We start from the raw sequence: 21935 nt of genomic DNA on the forward strand, positions 1-21935 counted from the left end.
TTTTTTTGTTTAGTATTTTTTTTTTACCACTGCTCCCGTAACAGCTGGTACTTTTGTGGGTTTTTTTGTGATGATGTGATGTTGGCTCATTTTTTAAAACATATTTTCACCGCCTGCCATTACAGAGAAGGCCCCATGTGTCAGTGGTGGAGCCATAAATAACAATGATGGTACTACCATGCTGTATAATGGCTTTATTCAGTCGGTGTGCCTGTCCATTTGGTTTGTGTCCCCCGTCCAAAACAAGACATACTGCTGCTCAGACCTGTGTTTAATTTAGTGCATATGAAGATTTTGGCGCGCTATCAAGTCAAATTTGACCTTTTTTTTAATCGAAAGTCTGTAATGAGGCTGTAGATGGTCGTACTTTGTGCTTTTATGATCAAGAAACCAATTGAATTTAATAAATAATGCATGATGTTTGTACTCCTACCTCTGTGTTAGTCATAATCCGTTCGGGTCAAAAGCACGTATCCAAATACGCTAATTTACCCATTAAATCTCAAGCAGAAGCATTTTTTTTTGTAGTCTCCATTTGTTTGAACGTCTCTAATTATGTTCACAACACAAGTTTCATCCGTTGCCGCTTGTCAGCGCAAGAAACAAGGCACAGGAATCGAGAGCGGTCAGATCGCCGGACGGATTGTAAACAAGCCGCCGGTTTATTTGGAAGATGAAGGAAAATGTCAGTGCACCACAGAATGTGCCTGCTAATCCGCCCCGCAGAAAAACCTGTGCACTGTGGGTCAGATAGTGCAACCACTGAGCTGCTCGGTGAGCTATGATGCATGTTTACAGCAGCTAGACTTAGTTTGACCTTTGGCCTCGGTGTTATCCTAAAGAAAACACTTTGGCTAAATTGACAGTATAATCACCGTGTTGCCGCCGCTTGTGTCTCTGAACCCCAGCTAATTTCTTTTAAAGGAATACTTCACCGATTTGGATTTAGCTGTGTATTACTAGAATAGGGGTAGTATTTTTGAAAAACTGTGCTTCCCAACCTCAGTTTCACCTGAGTCGAGAATGATCTTTATTCTTTTTTTTTGTTACGTGCCCACCAGTGAAAACTGCAAGGCTAATACTGCACGTTTTAGACCCACCCGTAGGGGGACATGCTCATGTTTATTTGTACTTTTAATAGCTTCTTCTTAATTAAGCTCATGAAATGTATTTTTTTGAAAAAAAGATAAATTTTACCTTTTTTTTTTTAAAAGTTTGTCGGTAGCCGCTGTTTTGGACGCCGCTCATGTGTTTTTGTAAACAATTTTCTGAATGAGAACTCCACATTGTTCACGACAAAGAGACTCTGTGTCATCAGACTGGAGAGTGGGTACAGAGGGAAAAAGTAAGAAGCAGAAAAAGTAGCTGCACTTTTTTATCTTGAACTACTTGGCTTCCCTGGTTGTGAGTCAAATGTGGAGAGAGAGAGTGAGATGTTGGGAGGTAGCGGTGGCCCTTATTAAATGCAGCTCAGGCCCTGGTGAAACCCTGGTTAATGTCCCTATCATCTCTGGAGTGGCCCAGCATCCAGCTCTCAGCCCAAATGACTCATGTTTAATGCATCTGTGCAGTCCTTGTCATTTAACCTCACCTCTGGAGGTTGCGGGTCAGGACGGGATACCAAAGGCTCCCACAAGACCCATAAGGGGGCGACGCGGGCGCTGCAGTTATTCCTCACCCGCTCCCCATTTACTTAACACTGGGGAGAGCTGAGCTGCTCCATATGCCTCGCCTGTTGCCGCGTAATCTCCCAGAAGCGAAACCTCCTCGCACCCCGTCGCACTGCATGAACCTGAACTCAAGGGTGGTCTGTGTTGACTGTGTGGCTCTCTGAAGCACTTTGCTGCCTGTGTGCTACGGCTGAATGCTTAAACAGGGGAAGTGATGCTATGCCGGGAGACTTTATGACTTAGCAGTTTACTCCCTCCACTCCGCAGCTTTGGTAAAGGCTTTTTCAGGTGAGACTGCCGACTGTCAAACTGCAGATTTACTTCTTTTTTAAAAAAAAAAAAAAGATTCAATTCATATCGAATTCATTTGAATTAGTCATGCTCATTAAACGCTAAGCAGTGTGAAAGTTAAAGCGGTAGCCTGGAAATGGATGCGATTTGTGTTGACGACGCAGTTGGACGACACATCAAACGAGTTTGTTTGAAGCATAGCGAGACCTTTAAGCTTGCAGGGATGCATGTCCAGGGATTTAGCGAAAGCAAATGAGCCACAATTAAGCAAAATACATCTCTACCTTCAAAGAAACGAAGAGAAGAGAGGAGAAATCCTTACTCTTTGTTTCACTTGATCTTCACGCTTCATATTCCTCTGATTTTCCCTGCTCACATGCACAGACAGACACCCTCCCTCTCACTTTACACTCACACCCACTCTCCGCCGTGCTCTGGATAATGGTAATTAGAATATCGCCGTGATTGAGATTTGGCAAAAGTTGAAGATGAAATAGGTTTTCGCATCAAAAGTTGCCTTGTAGCTGAAATCCTGATGCTTAGTTGGCGGAAAAAGGGTTCTTCAATGATGGGGATCCAAATGGATGCCAGGCTGTGTACTGAGGGGCCAATGCTGCACTTTTCTTTGCAATGTTGGATTCTGATCTATCCAGTTTTAGCCTGTTTCTAGTGCATGATTTTTGTTTTGCCATCATTCTCGTGATGGCAAAATCCCAACAACACCTTGAGCGAGTTACTCCAAATTTAATGGACATGTTCAGTTGGATTCAGTTGGGGGGCAAAGGTCACCGTCAAGTGTTTTTGGTCCCGTGATCAATAGATTCCTTTTAAGTCAACAAGCACTTGTTTTATGAGTCTGTAAGAAATTGGGTAGACTAAAACTGCACTGGTCAGCGAACACACACACACACACGGGAGCCACTCTGCGGTAATTCAAGATTGCAGATTGTCTACTGACAGAGATGCTGACATAGTGTACGAGTGGATTAGGAGGCAACTGGTATGGTGGGGGCGGGGGGGAGCAATTACTAGTATTCAAGATGACTGATAACTGATACATGGAGCCAGTGCACTGTAAATCTTGCAGTGTAAATAAAAACTTCTGTGTTCAGGAATCATCCACTGATACTTAAGAGAGGTGCAATGCTTTCCAGGGGTTCCTATTATTTTGTCCTCCCCATTTATGTTAATGGATGGTGCCGTGGGCAGGATATTGCTGTAGACTACATATAATTATAAAAGTGATGAGTATGGGAGCCAATAATCGACCGGATGACCCTGAGGAAGCAGACACTGTATAATCATGATGATTCTTTGTTTTCTTTCCTGTCTTCTGGTTGTTTTTTTATATATACGGCATGCACGTCTATGCACTGGCAAATGTGGGTGATTCATTTTAAATGGGGCTTTGAATGCTAACCTGCCTTTTTTTCTCTCTCTCTCTCCTTCCTTCCTTCCCTTCCAACCTCTCCTACCTCCTCCAACACAGGAGCTGCACAATACCCAGGTAAGCCTTCTCTTCAAATCCTGTCCTCCTCCTCCTCACCACATACTCTGACCATATCCAGCTGCCATATGTGATTTGAAGACATGCTTCCTCTGAGCGTCTAGTGTTTGTGCACCAATCTGTAATTCTTCTCCATCTCAGTTTCACTCCGCCGTTCCCTCATTTAGATTTCTGTCTGCCTTCCCGCTCGCATTCTCCACAGTCCATTTCTTCCAAATCTCGTGCAGCCGCTGTTGGTGCTGACTGATTCATCTTCAGTCATTCACTTGTGCTCTGAATGTGTCTGGCTGTAGCATCCTGGTTTACACTACAGTTAACCGAATAGTGCTGAGACAGGACTCAATGATCTTAGGAGTTTCATTCAAAGCGGCGTTTTCAAAAGGCGATGGAAGGGTTTCTTTTATCGTGTATGTTTAACTCCTTCCAGCTAATGGTGCGTTTAAAAAATGGGAAGCCAATAATATCCAAGTGCTATTACTCATGCGGGTTGGACTGCAGCGTCGCACAACTATACACATCTGTAATTATACCTCCATTCTCCTCTGTAAAAGAGAGTTTTGTCCACACATTTGCCTTTGCCAATCACAAATCAGGCCAATCTTTCACTTGAGTTCAAGTATTCCAAGTTGAACAAGTGAAGCAGATTACAAGAACTGTACATGTAATCTTACCGCATTAAAAAAATGCTTTGTGATCGGTATATAAGTAAATACATACATATGTCTAAATGTGTCATCACTTTAAATTCTACGTTTGGCTCCTGCTTTAAAGTAAACACTGTTTGTGTACTTTAGGTAAGGGCCGTCATCTTGAGTTATCATATTTATGGCAGCCTGATTGTACACATTAGCCAGGAAAACAAAGAAAGACATCCCCTCTGCTTTGTGAAGGCCACCATAGTTCCCTGACGAACGTACGGAAAGGGAAAGGTGAGCGGCCGAGCCTTTTAAACAAACTCTCGCTCATGTTCTACATGCAGTGAGCTCAAGTTTTCTTTGAGTCAAGTTTTGAGAAGGAGGCTTATCGTCGAAAAACCAAGGAAGACATGCGTTCTGGTTTGTCAAGGCCACCGTAGTTCCCTGAAAAAAGTGGGAAAGGATAAACTGAGAGGCCACGAACTGCCGATGTTACAAATCAAATAAGAAGTGGTTTCATTTGACCACAGTCTTCCATTCAAACAGAGTTCTTCTCTGCAACCTGAACGCTTCCATTTTATTTCCAGTTTTACTCAAAAAACAAGCAATGGGAAATGAGAATGTTGCCGTTTCTGAGTAAATTTAGAAAACCCTTACAAAGAAGCGGGGGAAAAAAATGATATGCTGTTAATCAAGCCATGCTGCCTTCACTCTACCCCCCGCCCCCCCTTCCTCTCCCCTGTCTCTTCACTACCAAGCCTTTTAATCCAATTAGCAGGGCCTGTGACAGTTATTTATATGTACATGAATTAGAATTGAACAGCAAGACATCCTCCCATGGGGCTGATTGGACGGAGCCCAGTCCTTCACAGGCATGTTCTCAGTCACAAACCTCTGCTGCTGCTGCTGCCGCCGGTGGTCCCTGCTGCTGATTGCCAACAAAGCAGCAACGGGCAAACTCTCACCAGCGTAGAGTGTCCTTCATCTCATTTGATCGTAATTTGAAAACTAAACCAGCACACACCCTCATCTGTACCATCAATCCCAGGGAAATATTGGACTGATTTGAATTGGGACGCCCTAATAAGCCCGCCGACTCGGTGTCCAGGTTCATTGTCGAGTCTTGTTTCGGTTGCATTCTATTGTGTTGCGCTGAAATGTCGCCAAATGAGCGTGTGAGCTGCCAAATCAGGCTCTCTTACCCTTTTGAACTGTTTGCCAGTGATGCAGTACTTCAGAGAGGTGGAGAATCACAATATTGGCAGCGTAACCTTCACTGGTTTTGAAATTAAATTTGTTTTAAATTCATTTTTCAGGAAAGGGTTGGATTCATTATCGACCTGCATTATTTTTATTATGTATTGTCTCCAAAGTCAGTTTAATATTTCATTTGTAAGTTACAGGTTAAAGTATGATAGTAAATAAAACAAATGGGCATGGCTTATTTTTGGCTTTAATAGAAATCAGCTCTAGTTCAGTTTTGGCGACTTTGCAGCAGGAGTGTGCGCCATGCGTTTTCTGAACTTACAATAAATAAACCTGAAATATAACTGTAGATGTAGAAGTAGCACAAGCAAACAGAGATCCAAAAACAACAGCAACAACAACAACAAAAAAGAGGGCTTTCTTTCTAAGGTTGTGTATATTTCAAGACTGCGCGGGTTTGAAAGGGAATGTGAGCGCTCCACACCTCCAGGTATGAAGTGAAGTCAAAGTAAAAGAGGATTTACAGTTATTAATACACAAAAGCAACATGGAAGGTGGAAGAAAGCAGCAGTGAGATATTGGCTTATACCACCACTTACTTAAACCTGTACTTTCTCCAGAGAGTGATGAACGCCACTCTCCTCACCGACTCTTCCTCATTTGATGTTTAAAACAATCGTTGGTGGACAATTACTTGATATCTAATCAAATAATAATGATTAAAAAAAAAAGACGAGATGCCGAAACAGAGCAATTAAAACGTGGCTTTGGGCAGTTGATGTAAGATTAATCACTTAAATGACCCAACTAGAGAAACAGTAGTGGAAGGTCAGTTGGAAGTTTTCTGACCTCCCACTCCCTATAGCATGAATTTCCGTCCCTACTGTATGTGTTCATGTGGGAGGAGATCCGCGACTGTGAATGTAAAACAAAATCACATCATTATCATCTGCATCAAACATTCAGCGAGCCCCCGGGTCCTTTGTGGAAGCTTCTGCATTTGTTATGTTTCGCTATTCATTTATTCATATTCCCCTCCCTTTTAAATGTTCACATACATGTGCCGGTTTATGACCAACAGGCACAATTGATTGTGTTCTAGTGTAAATGTAAATTATTAGTAGTATTCCCCGCGCTGCTCTTAGCCTGAAACCTTCGATAAGACTCCATTTCTGATATTTCTACCAGTCGCGTTATTATGAGGTTTATTATTGGATACAGCGTGTGTGCTCAAACCTTGTCCACACAAATAAAGCGCATTATGATTCATAAGGAAGGAATATCCTGCACTGGAAACAGAAAAAGTAAATATTTTACAAACTTAAAAAGTTCCTTCAAGTCATAAAACTCAACTGAATTTACTTAATTCAAACTTAGGTTATGACAGTTATATGAGATGGCAACCACAAATGGCAGATATGGATTTTATTATAATAATAATAATAATAATGATGAAAACAGGAACACAGGAGTTGGAAATGCTGACACAACTAATAACTTTAGTTTGAAATGACTTGATTAATTAAGAGGGTTAGACTCTGAAAGTTTGTCAGCCAAACGTAAACAACTCGTGTTTCGCAAGGAATTACATTATGAACTTACATAAAAATACAATACTATTAATAGTGTTTAAACTCGGGACCAAATAAATCAGTCCAAAACTGGTCAAAATACCTGGATTGGATATCAGAAAAGTATAAGAAAATATAATCCGATACGATCCATAAAACCTTAAAATGACGTAATTATTGCCCTAAACTTAGTCTCTTGAATTGCTTGTTGTTTTGTTACCAGCCAAGTTGATTAAAATACTTTAAAGGCTGCGACGGACTAAGTAAAAACTCAAGGTTTGACACAAAATAAGTGGTATCAGAGTGATGAAAGCAGCCTCGTGGTCGGGATATGAACAGGAAAATCCTCATAATACCAACTTCTGCTCTTGAAATGAGGTCTGCTGCTTACACACCACGACCTCTGACCCCTCCTCCTATTGGTGAATCCTCAAATACTTCATGTGAACTAACATCACCTGAGATGAAACACAAAACTGGGCTGCCTTTTCGACATTGGAACAAACGTGTTTTCTTCCTTTTGTCACTGGGCTCCTGAGCGGACGTGTGACGATAGACTAAGTCTTTTTCCGTGTTTGTTCTCGACGCCAATCAATACAATAGAAGACATGAGAGTGTGAGCAGGGGCTGAAGGACGCTGCCGTTAAACACAAGGAGCCTTATCCGTGTGTGCACAGGCGGGCTCTTTAAACACATGCATTTATGTGTGCGCGGGGCCACATGGGCGCACACGCGTGCCGAGCGCAGCTCCGATTAATGACTAAATCAATCACACGTATACAGTGTTTGCCTGTCATCCTGTGTGCCTCTCTTTTCATAACACAGGTTCAATTTCCCAAGCTGCTGAAGCTCAATCAGCGTTTCCGCAGACTATGTGTTCAGCAAGGTCATCTCTCGCTGCACTCGCAAAAAGATTCCCCCCACCACGGGATGTGTCTTTCTTATTGCAATGCCAATAGTCCCCAGTCCAGTGCATCGCAATCTACATTTTTCAATACGCGGTGCTGTCGATGCAGCTCGTTCATCAAACAGGCCTTCTTCTTCTTCTTCTTCTTCTTTCTTTTCCTTTTTTTCTTCTCTCTGCTCACTCTGGCACCTGTTGCCTTAGATTTGCTCAGGTACCAAGAGGTCGAGTCTGGAATCCCATTCAGGCGTCCACCGAGTGAATTCATTTGAATTGTAATTAAAAGAAATCATCAAAAAATGTGTGAGTGTGGCAGGGGGATCTGGTCACGGGGCTAATTGAGCAGAGAGAGTCCGTTTTTTTCCTGCAAAACTTCTCACCCCCTTTTGTGACAAGAGGGAGAGTGAAGAGAGATAATGAAATGACAAGGAGGGAGCGGCAGCACCATTAAAATGTTACGACTGAAATGACAGTCCGGGGAGCGGAGAGGTCGGAGTCTCTGCTCCGAGGCGACGCACAAGCCTGCCAGAGAGCTTTCCATTTAAGAAGCCCCGTCTGCTCAGAGCGAACCAAATAAGACACAATTATCAACGTTGTGTGCGTGTATTTGTGGTGTTAATCTGTCTTTAAATACTTCCCGGTGACACCTTTCTCTCTTCCTTTCTTTAAGTAAATGCTGGCGCATTCCAATTTGCATGACGCGGAGTCAACGCTGTTGTCCTCCTCCCTAAATTAGGTGCAGCGGCGTCTCAAGCGCGAGATAAAAAGTCGATTAATTATGTCTGAATGAATCACTTCCTGTGCGCCGCGCTGGGAATGTCGTTGGGTGACACGAGAACAGACTTTTGCCACACTGAGGAACACAGAGCTGATGAAGGCTTAATCAGCACGGTGTGAACTCATCTAGCGTCCGGCGTTAACGTCGTTTATATTGAAAAGTTACACAGAATTCAAAATCAGGAGTTGTATGTATTTTACATTGGTGTATTTGGGTTTTTCTGGCTCTAGGGGGCCTGTATTCACATTGGTGGAACGTGGGCGCTGTGGTTAACACTCGTGCCTCACGGCAAGAAAGTTCTCGGTTACAATCCCAGTTGAGCAGGGGCCTTTTCTGTGTGAAGTTTGCGTGTTCTCCCCCCGCCGTGTGTGTGTGTGTGTGTGTGGGTTTTCTCTGCGCACTCCAGCTTCCTCTCACAGTTCAAACTCTCTTGGTGTGAATGTGAGGATGAATGGGGGGGGGGGGGGGGGGGGGGTGTTTGTCTCCTCGTGATTGGCTGATGACCCGTTCAGATCCACTCTCGTCCTCAGAGAACAAGTTAGATTTAAAGGCGCTATATGTACAACATGCTCGACATTTTCTGAAGCTCAGGTGTCGAAGGTGCTAAAAGCTTTTTTTTTATTAGATTGTGGGCACCAATGCACCCCGTGAAGCCAGTATTTCAACCTAACACGTTTCCTTTATCACTGATGACACGTGATGATATTTTTTTGGACTCGCAATAGAAGGAAAAACTAGTGACTGGTTGACCTTTTCTTTTTATTTTAGTTGAAAAAACAAACAGTTCACTTCATTACCAAATTGCGAGATGTTGCCAAGTTACTTTGAATCAATCTTCTCGCACGTAAAAAACACTGCAAATGTTCCAATAAGTGAATTTACCGAAACAATCGGCGACACAACCCAACCGTTCCAAAACCAGTGTAATTGTAATTTTTGGTTATGAAAGGCAAACATAATGCAATAACAATAATAGTAGTGCAATGCAATGCAAATTAAAGTGCAGACAAAATAAAATATGTAAACCCATAATGTGTCAATCAGAATGGGTCAAAGGTCACACATGCTTTAACTTTCTTAACTTGCCAAAGTTTCCAGTGCGTGATTTTTATCCAACAAAAACATACTTTTTTTTTTTAAATGACTTGAAAAAGTACAAGTACACAGAAACCTACTCATTTACAATAGTGTGAGTAAATATCAGTCATTACTTTCCACCTCTTGTAATAGCTTTATGCTACAGTCTGTATTATTATTAGATGACAGTGGATGACACAATACAGCTAAAAAAAACACTGAAACAGGTGACAAATGACAGTTTAATTACTATTTGAAGCCAGTATTTCAAGTCAACCTTTGTCTCGCATAAATTATTTATTTACATTTGTTTTAGTATACCTCTTCAAAGGAAACATGTCATCTCCACCTCATCTAAACACATTTTAAGCACCTCATCTACCGATAAGGAGGTTGTGTTTTTTTTGAGATTCACTGCTCGTCCTCCTAATTACCAGATTACTGCGTGTTGCTGGGTTAAATTCCCCCTTAATCCACCTGGCTTTATTATGCGTGTTCATTTGCATGCGTATAAAAAGTGTAACCCCCCCCCCCCCCCCCCCAGAATATTATTCACGACAACATCCAGTGCCACTTCAGATGCTGACACCGTCTTATTGCCAGTTTCAAACCCCCCCGGGGTCCCTTGGGCTTCCTGCTTTACAGGCGGAGCGTGGGTTACGACGCGTTCTACGGCGAGTGTAATCAAATCTAAATGTAATGAACTTTGACCCCCAGACACGTCTTGATCATTAAGGAGAATGGCACAGCTGTTTTTTTCTCTCTCTCTTTTCTCACACCCCTTTTCTAATGAATCTATCATAACGCTCGTTTCTGCTTAAAGTAATTATCTTTGACTTTTCCGGATAAATAGATTTAGCCGTGCAGATCACGATCATCACCTGAGGAGAAAAACAAATCACTTAACTCGGATTTAGCCGTATGTGGGAAGGTAAATTGACAGTTATGACCTGTTGGCTGCTACCGGAGAGGTTGTGGAAGCGAACATCGGTGACCGGCTTTACGTGAGGAAATATCACAGAGACTTGAGAAACGCTGTTTTCTTTTTGATTAATTAAATACAATGCGGGCCCCAAGCTGTTGTAACATCAGATAAAAGCTGAAGTGGATTAATTGTGTCTGAAAGCAAAGCAGGTTCAACTGATGCCGATCAATGGCCGTGATTACAGTTCCGTATCAATCAGCCTGATATTTACTGTACCAGCTCCTCACTCTTTGATTAAAACAAACAAGTAATAATCGGTGATTTCTCAACAGAGGGTTGTCATGTGTCTTAGATCGGAACGTTGTGTAGTTATAGGTAGAGTCTTTATTGTGTAACATCATAAAGTGAGACCTTGTAGTAAATTGTAGGAAAATACTTTTACTGTAAAAACCCTTTTTACGTTGGTCAAAAAAACATCCACTGACCTCCACTAACAATTGGCTTTTATCTGCAATGGGAACGGATGGAATCAGCGTTATCTCCCCGAGAAATCTGTGTCTATTAGGGTTTTATCACCTCTACTACTTTCAACAGTGATGTAAACAAAACCTCTCGGTAAATGCACTATTTCTCTTCTTCTGCTCCTTTATTCTGGCAATCTCGATGCTGAGTTTGCACCTATTTTGCTGCGCCGTTATCTGAGATTCATCCAGTCCCTGCTGAGTTTTTGGAAGCGGGACTGAAGGAAAAGTTTGAAGCCTGGTAACATCGTTACCTCTCGATATGGTGCTTTCTTTTGGTTGTTTGTTACAAATAAGCAGAGAGGCAAACTTATTTTCCGTCAATAGGAAATCTTACCTGCGTTTGGTGATTTTAAAAATTGCCGTGCTAGAATTTTGTGCAAACATAGAATGAAGAAAAAAGTAAAACTTCTTTTAAATATGTGAATAAAAGTTTTTGTAAAGTTGAATTCCCAAGTATTACCTAACTTCCAGGACATAAATCAATGTGATGTTTCCCTCAGTGTTTCTCTGACCACTTCTGAGTCTCCGTGTCCAGCACGGTTGTGGCTCCGCCGTGTAGTTTCATGAGCTATTTGTTCCCTAATGAAAGAAACTGGAACTGGAGCAAAGCAGCCCCCAAGAGAAACACAGGTTTTAGTGAATGTACTTAGAACAAGAGTAGCAAACAGAACTTGTCGTGATGGAGTATTGACTCTTTCTCACAGCTGCCTGCCAGGGAACCAGAAAACCCAAGCAGCATCATCGCAGTGTTCCTGTTTCCTTCTGCGTGGGACGTTGACCACCGCGACGTTTACTCTCCAGCTGCGTTCAACATCAATATTAGCACTGAATGCAATGATTACATTACACGTCATGTGAAACCACAGAGATGAGCCCAGGAAAAGAAGGTTCCACTGCTCAAATTACTCCCTCAGTGGGGTCTGATAGTTTTGCAGAGCATGACAGCTTTCAACCCTCCTCTAGAAGAAAGGAAAGTTATTAATATATTCCGACAAAAATTGGAGTGAACATTTGAGCGAGTGCGAGTGCTTTCTTCGAGATTTTTCGCTGAAAGACACCTTTGTCATCGGTTTGTGACTCGCGGTGGCCTCAGGAGAGTAAACCTGCTTCATTCAGCATGTGTGAGGAAAATAATATCCCCTCCCTCTCTCTCTCTCTGCCTCCTCGTGCTCCTCTGCAGGAGTCTGACTCGACACATTGTCCACGAGAGTCGCCTCACATTTAAAATGGCTGAGTCAGGACAGCGCGCCGTCGCTGTTTCCGGCGAGTGCAGACGTTTTTAACGTAAAGATAAGCTAAGTGCTGCAAAAATAAGAAAATGTAGTTGCTTGGTAACATACCATTAATATGTAATGTTTGCTTTTGTAGTCTTCAAGCTGCTTCACATGTCGCATCTGTGTACTTTGCTTTGTTTAACTGCACAAGCACGCACAGTTTTTGACCAATCACTGAACCCTTAATGTTGAGTGCTTAAAGGAGACACTAATGAAGGTGGATATGATGGAGGACAACACGGGGAGCTGCAGGACCTTTTAGTCCCCTCCTCGTGACTCTAATTCTCCCTCCTTCATTGCCTAGTTCGACCTCACTGATGGTCCTGAGCTTACTTTTGTTCTGGCAGGAGGACGCAGACGCTTCTCCTCCGCCCTTCACCCTCCTCACCTTCTCCCACCCCGTCCTCCCGCGTCTGTCTCTCCTCCCTGAAAGATATTTCCAAATGAGTGAGCCCAGACCACAGCTGCCTCTCTGACGCATTAATCACTTGGCTGCCACTCCCACATACACATAAAAACACTGCACTTACACACACACACACACACAAATACACATGCCACTCTCACTGGTGGATAACCCGGTTTGACTCGCATAAGCGACGCCGCCGCCGTGTAAGTGCGAAACACGTGTCACCGCACACGCACTGTAGATATGTGGAAAACACAGCGGTGTGATGCACACATCCACCCACCACTTATGTCACTCTTTATACAACACCGACTCCCTCCCTCCCCCCTTCATCCATCCTTGGCTCCCACATGACCCTCCATTTTCCTCATCATTAGCGTCACCGACCAGCATCCATGTTCCCTCCCTCCCTTTCTTGGCATCCTCGTCACTTCTCTGTTTACTTCTCGATTTCTCTATTCCCCCCACCACCACCACCACCCTCCTTCTGAGTGAGGGCATGAAAGGCAGGAGGGAAGCGAGTTATAGAGGGAGGAAGGAAAAGGAAGTCTTGGATGTTAATTTATACGGAATCATATGTAAAATGATGCGCAGAGTTTATGTAACGGCGCCGTAGGAGGCGTATGGAGGATGTTACGTATCCTCACAGTCAATTCCAGCTTGATTCATCAGTGGTTAATGATATGATATGCTCCTGTTGGTTGGAGCATTTGTTATTTGCTGTTTTGTTTGGCTGCATCCTCGCTAATACGTTCTCATTTTGGTATTTTTATGAACAAAAACTGCCAAATATTTTAATTCTGCATCCGAAACAAACCAAAAAACATATATAATTTCAATATTCACTTAAAGGAATTACTTTACATTATTAATGAGGGGGAGTAACTGACTCCAACAGGGAGATTGTTGCATAATCATTCGTCATTTATATATACTGTATGTGAACGCAGTTGTTTCAGCTTCTATTACATAATGGCGTTATTTCCATATATAAATTAAACATATACTAACATCCAAAGTGATTTCATGTGATCCCAGCCATACAGAAAAAACAACAGCATAGAACCTAAGCATGTTGTTAGTTTGTTATGGCTGCTCTAAAATCCTCCACTTTTATATTTTCAATTTTAATTGACTCTAATTGTTCATATTTACTTTGCTGTCATTATGCTCGGTGGTGAGATAAAGGCGTTTTTTTTGTGCGGCGGCGGCGGCGGCGGCAGCTGCAACAAAAGCCACTTACACGCTCGCTGCAAGCATGTAACCCCCCCCCGACAAAGCTCTTCACACACCGTTCTTACAAAATGTGTCACAAATCCACTGTTCCACCAAAGCACCAGTGGGAGAGGTATGGAGTGAGCGTGTGAGTGTGTGTGGTACAGAGGGAGAGAGGGGTTACAGGAGTGAAGCAGTGGAAAACTATTAGTACAGTGGAGTACGGTGGTGACTCAGGCTGTTTTAGCCTCAGACAGAGCTGATTTATCATTGACTGACTAAAGCAAAAAGGATTAGGTTTTATATACAACTGTTCTATTTTCATTTGGATGTATACAGTACACTGTATCGTGATTTATTTTTAGATTATTTTTTATTTCCTACATCGTAAGGTTTATTGTAACAGTCCCAACGTGGGACTAATAATGTATTATCTTATCTTATAAGTCTGTTGTGGTCATGTTGGTCACTCAGCATCTATTTGACTGCCACTAACGATTATTTTCACATTGTATTAATCCGTCAAGGAGTTTCTTGATTTATCATTATCGTTATTTGGTCCATAAAGTGTGAGATAATGTTGCGAAACTTTGATTGGTGTCTTTCCCAAATCTAGAATTAAGGACGTTCTCAAATGACAAACAGAAAATGATTCCGTTTTAATGTATTTCTTCTTTGTACACAGAAAAGAAAGCAGAAGATATTGACATTTAACAAGGTGAAAAACTTAATCAGTTGATTACCAAAATAGTTGATGATTCCTTGGTCGATTAATTGTTTCCGCCCTACTTATGTCATGAACTAGACATAAAATTGAACAAAGCCTCGAGATTCATGATTTATACATACACATACATACATATTTATGATAAATCTATTTTCCACATGGTACTGTATATTTCAATAAAAATAAATTAAGTTAACATTTAAAATGTGAAAATATCTATATATATCGGTATCAGTATCGGTATCGTTAATATCCTTTATCGTCTATTTGTCTTTAAATGGAAACATAATTCACTTCCTGTCTTCCGTGGCTTCCATTTTTATAAACAGTCTATGAGTTAGGACAATTCAAGGTACAGTATGGGACTTTTCATGCATCAACTTTATTTCAATTCCAGTTTGCACTTTGTAGTTTGAGTTAAGAAACTGCTCCACTTCTTAGGTTTTCCCTTCACTGCCTCTGTGTGGGGGGGGGAACCCTCGTGTATCGAGGTTCTGTGTGTTTCTTTGACGCTTGAAAGGCAATTTTTATCAGCCATTCAGTCAGATGCATTATCTTACATCGGACTGAATCTCCGAGGGGTTTCTGCTATCACCAGATTTAGCTTTGGTCTATTATGTATTGCGCGGTTGAATAATGTAACGTGAGACTCGGAGGAAGGATGTTGGCACTGCACAGTGCTTCCAGAAGTTGGTTGATATTTATATTGCTTATGTAAAAGAAGAAGGGCTCTTTGAAGGAGCTTGACGTGTATAATTAGTTACAGTGTCGTTTGTTATTCTGCTCCTTCCAAGATCAAAACCTACAGGTATTAGCAATCATTGTAAACAAATATAGATATGCTATATCTTTTAAAAGACTCTACAAAGTGATTGGTATTTCTGCAAAATCAAAGTGTCATCATGTCACTGTGAACGATATTCTAATGTCACCTCTGAAATGAGTTTTGGTGTTCAGATTAATTGATTTCTTTCAGGATAATGAGAAAAAAAAAAAAGGAAAGAAAACAACCCGGCCGCTGTTCATAGTCGGGTCCTGAAACAAAACAGTTTCACAGTAATCTCACAGTGCGTCGTTATATGTGCCGCCCACCGAGGCTCTATAAAAAAAACAACCCCCTGTTCGCCAACATTCATACAAAAGACGCACAAAACCTCAGTCACGGAACAATACAAATCACGTCTGTAGTTCACACACAGCTGAGTCTTTAGCTGTAAAAGAAACAGAATATATAATGTGCTGGTTTCTTCAGTTGTGCTTATATATGTGTGCTTTAAGATCTAATGTCATGTCTTTAGGCTATGTCTGGATCTTTTCCTCTTATTAGAGTAATCTCAATTAGTGTATTTGACCTGCTTAGGAGCAAAACCGGAGGTTTTATGGGCAGAAGCTGAATTTATGTGGTATATTATAGCTTTAAAAGGGAAATAATTTGCTTTTGGTAGCCTGAGAAGAAGACTTTCTTGTCTGCAAAGGCCACAGTAGTTTCCAGATGTTTTGGAGATGTGTTCTCTTTTTGTTACGATCTGCATGCTCACCACTAGATGTCACTAATTCTTACACGTTGGATCTTTAAGGCAACATATTTTTGTCATTATTGATCAAAAATGTTGTGAAAAATATTCAGACTAATGTAAGTTATGGCATTGAGGATTCCAGGATTGGTGACCACTGCCTAAAAAACAACCTAAAAATGTGAGAATTTAAAGGAATAGTGTGGAAAATTTTAGTGAAATTACTTACATTTTTGAAGGAATTGAAGGTAAAATATGTAAAAAAAACGTGATGAATGAATTAATTATTGTTTTTCATCACCCCAGAATGAGCCTATTTTGACCACCGTGTTTTTACAGTAGCTCACAATGGACAAACTACATATTGTTTTGAGTTTTGATGCTAACTGAAGGCTGCATAGGTTCTCCAACACACCTGGAAGGTCAAAGGTCAGGTGAGGGATATGATGCAACTTCACCAAACATTTTATGCATTGTGCCTTTCACAGATGAAACTCAACGATTAACTCATTTTCCACCACTCCTGTTTACTACACTTTTACCAGTATACAGTGTCAAACTCGCATCTCTCGGTGGAGTCTGATCTCTCGACTGCCCAGCAGTATCATCTCTCATAAATTCCGTCTGTCATATCTTTTGAACTTCTCTGAAAAGTCAGAGCCAGCACACAGATTAACTGAACTGCCTCCTTCAAATCCTCACCAAGAGGGATTCCGCTGTTTGAAGTGGTCAGGCCAAACAAGGATCCTGACCTTTTCTTGGCTGCCTCTGGCTGTCAGTCGTCTGTGCTCAGACAGCATTCACACAGCCAGCAGCTCCACTCGGGGGCTGCTCTCTTCACACAGACTGTGGTGGAAAACACTGAGAGGCTTTACATTCAACTCTATGCATATGCTGCCAAAACGTCACAGGTTTCAACTCTCCTCCTGTGACGTTACGTGACTTTCGTCCCGTGTTTGTAATTTACAGACTGTGATGTATAGATCCCAGCGTACAGTAGATTGTAGTCCTATTCTAGATAGTCAAGGAATAAGTAATTAAATAAATAATAAAGGTGAGGATGGTTTTCCTGCTGGGCTCTGGGCCTGCCACACTTCCACCAGTGCCCATAGACGACTAGGTATGGCAGAGATGTCCGTTTTCCATTTGCCCTTTATCCTGGAACATGTCTCGCAGGGCAGTGAACAGGGACATCTCCCTGCCACCCCCTGCAGCTACCCTTCTCTTGTCTCTGTTATTCGCTCCCCAAGACTGGTTGCGTGTTCTCAGCCAGAGCCAGAAACTTGCCTTCTCCTTCTCCTCAGTGGCACTGTGGAGTTTGGCTCCCCGTAGCTCCAGGTTCTTTCAGGAGACGTGATGTTGAGCCCCCAACCTCGCTCCCCACCTCCACAGGATAGAGCTTCACAGCCCATCCGCCTTCCCTGCCCTCTGCCACCGAGTCTGTGCACTTTGCCCCCGTCCTTTCACGGGCAGCCTCCAGCCCCGCTTCCCATGGCACCGTTAGCTCCATTTGAAGGGCAGGTCTTCCAGCTGGAGTCCACGGCACCATGTCTGGCCTTAATGTGGGGCTGCAGATCTCCCTTGGGGAGTGGAGTTGCCTTCCCGGATCAACCTCCATATGCCACTCTGCCTCTGCTGCGAAGGTTAGATGCTGGTCTCCTGTTGGTGTTTGGAGGAGCCTCCACCTGTTTAAGGAAGTGGATGCCCTGCTGGTTCCCCTGTTGGCTTGTTGTCTCCTGTTGTCCCTCCTCCACCACTTCGGCCAACTTCCCGAGCACCTGTCGTCGAACCAAATCTCTAAGAAATAGTTGGAGTGTAACTTGTGTTTCCTACCTTCTGTCACAGCCTTCATAGGTGTCTGTTGCAGAGTCCAACCCTGTCTCTTTTATGTATTTTGTCTTTAATTTTGCTGCTCTTTTGGGGGGGATTCGTGCAGAATTGGTTCCTCAAACGTTAGGGCGAAGACGGAGGGCAGACAACACTTTCCAATCATTTTAAATTTGAATTGCAGTATCAGATTTAAACTCCAGTTGCATATCTAAAGGTGTGACCTTGTACGACGGCCTAACTTTGAAGATTGCCTGTAGTTTGTCGTCAAAAACTGCAGAGTAGTCTGTGCCTAATATGATAAAAAAATTAAAAAATAAAAAAAAAAATCCCTCCCCTGCATGTACAGTAATAATGCTCTACTCATACACGTATACTTTTTTCAGTAAACACTGAGACGTACAATCAGAAATGCTCGGGGAAAACATGCAATCACACATGGACTGACTGCAATCACACACTTGCAAATACACACTTAGACACACACACACGCGCGTGTGAGAAACGGAGAAAAAAAAATGAGAAAATGATTGCATGCTGCTCACTAAGCGTGCACTCAGACTTTCATGTTTCTCAAAATGTCAAAGAGAAATTAATATCTTTCAACCGGTTGTGGCGATCACACTGCCGAGAGCCGTGTGACACACACACACACACGCGCGACACGTAACGACTGCACAATATGACTGTATGTTAAATTATGTTAGGACAAGGTATGAATAAATGCATGGTTAACAGTGCAGAGGCTAATAATAATAATTCCACAGGGAGAGGTGAGATATGAAAAACAGCGGTAAAGTGACAACGTGATGTTTGGATTATCAATCTCGGCGTTTAAAGTGGTTTAAAGAAGAAAATCAACAAACAGCCTCATCTTTGGAGTCGGTGTATCCATGACAACATCCGTTCATAGTTAAATATGGTATTGGTATGACACTGTTTTCCTCATTATAGCCTTTGGTGGCTCAGCGGGCATATATGCACACACCTCACCTCAGAGTGAAGAGGATAGAAACGCGCAGTCGGCTGATGGAGCAGGCAAATGGAACATGGCACTTCTCCTGCTTCCGTCTCAGTCTTAGTGGGTTTGAGCCTCGGGCGAGCTTTGTACAGTGAAGGGTGCAGTGTCATTGTCTGACAACTTTAATCTGGGATTGACTGCTTCGACATTTCTGACATGGATGGCGGAGGGATGAAATCTAGTCCTCTTCCATCGCCATGGGCCAAATGTTTTAGTGACCAGTGAAAGAGCTGGAAGTACGAGGAGGTACATGACAACCGCATGGAAATTATGAGACACGCGTTGACAAATGGATCCCTGAACACTTTATATCTTGGACAGTGCGGGGGTGTAGTGGTTTATAATGAAGGGTTTCGGTCTAGGGCTGGGGCATTTGAACTTGGACAATAGCATAAATTGCCGATTCTGTAAATTGCCTGTAGGTGTAAATGTGTGATATTGTATAGTCTTACTCTACACCTTGAAAGAGCAAATGGATACTTTTTGACCTTTGCTGTTTTGCCTTTGCTACGACAGATAATAACCATTAATTCAGCCGGCAATTATTACATCAATAGTCTAAAAATAAGAATAAATATTGGGCATTTTTGAGAAACCAAAAACAAGCACCAAGGCCAATTTATTTTCTTAGAAATTCTGAACAATCTTTTCATCTTTCCGGTCTTTTAAGAGTAGCTGTATGAGGAACTGACACGTAGGCAGTCCTGACAAAGCTGTGTGCGCCCCCTACTGGCTCCCTGCACCTAAAACAAGTGTAACACATAATAATAATATGTGCAGGCTCACTATAGGTCAGATTGTAGCCACCCTGGATAAAATATATGCATATATTTATATTTTAAAGATAAATTCAGTTCTTGAGCTGAAAATTAAACAGCCTTTTCCAACTGGAAACTGACGTTTGTGTTGTTCTGTGACTTTGTTGTTCGTTTAGCACTATTTTTTTTGTGGAATTCACTGTTATTAGCTGTAAATTAGCAGCACAAGGATAAGTGGCATCTGACAGCGATCCGGGGCGAGGTGTCTCAAGTAGTGACAACTTCATTTTCTGTTCGTCAGGACAGCTTGATACAGAGAGCAGGCATGAAAGGGGAACTAAATGGAACTTGGCCGTCATTAATTAGATTCTTTACACCTGTGCTTGTCCTGTCAAAACATCTGCTGAGGTTGGCCATGAAACCTACCAAACCCGTGTTAAAAAGGCATCACAGACTCATCCGGCGACCTAAAAACGGTAAAAATGTTTTTGAATTTTGAAACATGAAGCAAACCTGACCTGGTACAGCAGGTACTGAGGCTACAGCAGCTACCAGCAGGTACAGCAGCTTGCAGCAGCTAACAGCAGCTACAGGTTTGCTCTGGTCTTGCAGCTTTTCATGCTTTATTATGATCATTATTATTATTATTATTATTATTGTTGTTGTTGTTGTTACCACCTCACTCCTACTTTATTGCATCAGTCCTCTGGCATTTTATTAAGTCCTCCCAAAAGAAAAACATTCTGGAGCATGCACTCTTCAACTGCCTACAAATAACCAGTGAGTAGTGAGTCTGGCACAAAAAAAATAAACGGAACTGACGAAATGGTCACATCTATTTTATATCTTCTTGTCTGACTGGTACAGTCAAGAGCTCATCAGGCCAATAAAAAAGGGATTTATTCCTTTTCCTAACTGTACAGTGGAGAGTTTCCTGGTCTAGATTGATGCAGATTGATGCTACGATTCCCAGTTTCCAGGGACTACAGGTCATATTTCTTGGGAGATTGCAAAGATGCACGCTTCAAATCTTTACTGAATACTGAACACATTAAAGAGACGGAGGCTGGCACAGATTTTCAGGCTGGCTCTGGCTGGCCGGTATTGATATCTCATGTTTGATGCACTGCTTCGCTCACGGTCTGCTCTTTGTCTGTGCGTGTCTTCATCTGTCCGGTGGATCAATGGGTGGTGAATGTGTATTTGTGTGCAAATGACGGAAGGGAGGTAAAGAAAATGTATGAAGTGCAGCACAGGCGACCACATTATACAATATACTTTATTACTCCCACCTTCTCTGATGTGCTATTATCATAATGTCAATTTCGGTTAGGAGAGTTTGTCTTTTACTGCTCTCATACTGTAGTGGAAGACTGTTAATGGTGTCTAATATGAGATGAGTGTAGCAGTAAAGTCTTGTCCTCTGGTAAACTTCTTTGGTGTCATGTTCTGTCTCTCCATAGCAGTTTACACAGGTTCAGGTAAACGCAGCCAGTCTGAATTTGAAAACATCAAAATAGAGATTTATCACGCCGAGTTTTGCGGGCGTTTAAAAACATATTTATTCTGGTCGCGAGCGATACTTCACAGTCACATCCAAATAGACCTCGAAATGTTTAATGTGCCAACGTGGATTTCTTCCAAATGCTCGATCAAAAATGTGATGCAGTATTACGAGAGATGCTCTGATACCATGTATCAGTGTGAGAAAATCCTTCTGATGCTGCAGCAAATGTCAGAGTGGACGTCGGCAAGTACAGGAATTCATGCACCAGTCTGATCCTGTGGCTTTAAAGCGTATTAGTTTCACACGTTTCAGTCCGATAAGGCCAACGCGACAAAACCAGAAAGCAACATTGAAACTGGCGAGTGTGAGGTTTGAAGAGCAGCGACAAAGAAGTGATTTGCTCTAGTGTAGGTTTAGCCAGTGCTGGCAAAAAAAAACATGTCAGCACTTTTGTAATATTTCATGCTGGAAAGCCCCTTAGGTGAAGTTTTTAACATGGAAACTCTAGTTTTGCTGACAATACAGAAAATAATAATATCGCATTGGTTTTTATCAGCGTAATACTATCTAATCTGAATGTCATCACACACAGGAG

The 21935-nt window shown here is 42.2% G+C and overlaps 1 protein-coding gene across 5 annotated transcripts in view; it reads left to right on the forward strand.

Moving 5' to 3' along the window:
* cadm1a (cell adhesion molecule 1a) overlaps positions 1-21935 on the forward strand; it is a 370896-nt gene that overhangs the window by 251763 nt on the left and 97198 nt on the right. For 4 of the 5 annotated variants that reach the window (XM_058627224.1, XM_058627227.1, XM_058627228.1 and 1 more), the window contains exon 2: positions 3451-3468. The exons of the other annotated variant lie outside the window; for it this stretch is intronic. In XM_058627224.1, coding sequence (XP_058483207.1) covers positions 3451-3468 — 18 coding nt within the window. The remainder of the gene's footprint in view (positions 1-3450; positions 3469-21935) is intronic. 5 annotated transcript variants of the gene reach the window in all.

The sequence above is a fragment of the Solea solea genome, chromosome 4 (genome assembly GCF_958295425.1).
Source record: "Solea solea chromosome 4, fSolSol10.1, whole genome shotgun sequence".
Lineage (NCBI taxonomy): Eukaryota > Metazoa > Chordata > Actinopteri > Pleuronectiformes > Soleidae > Solea > Solea solea.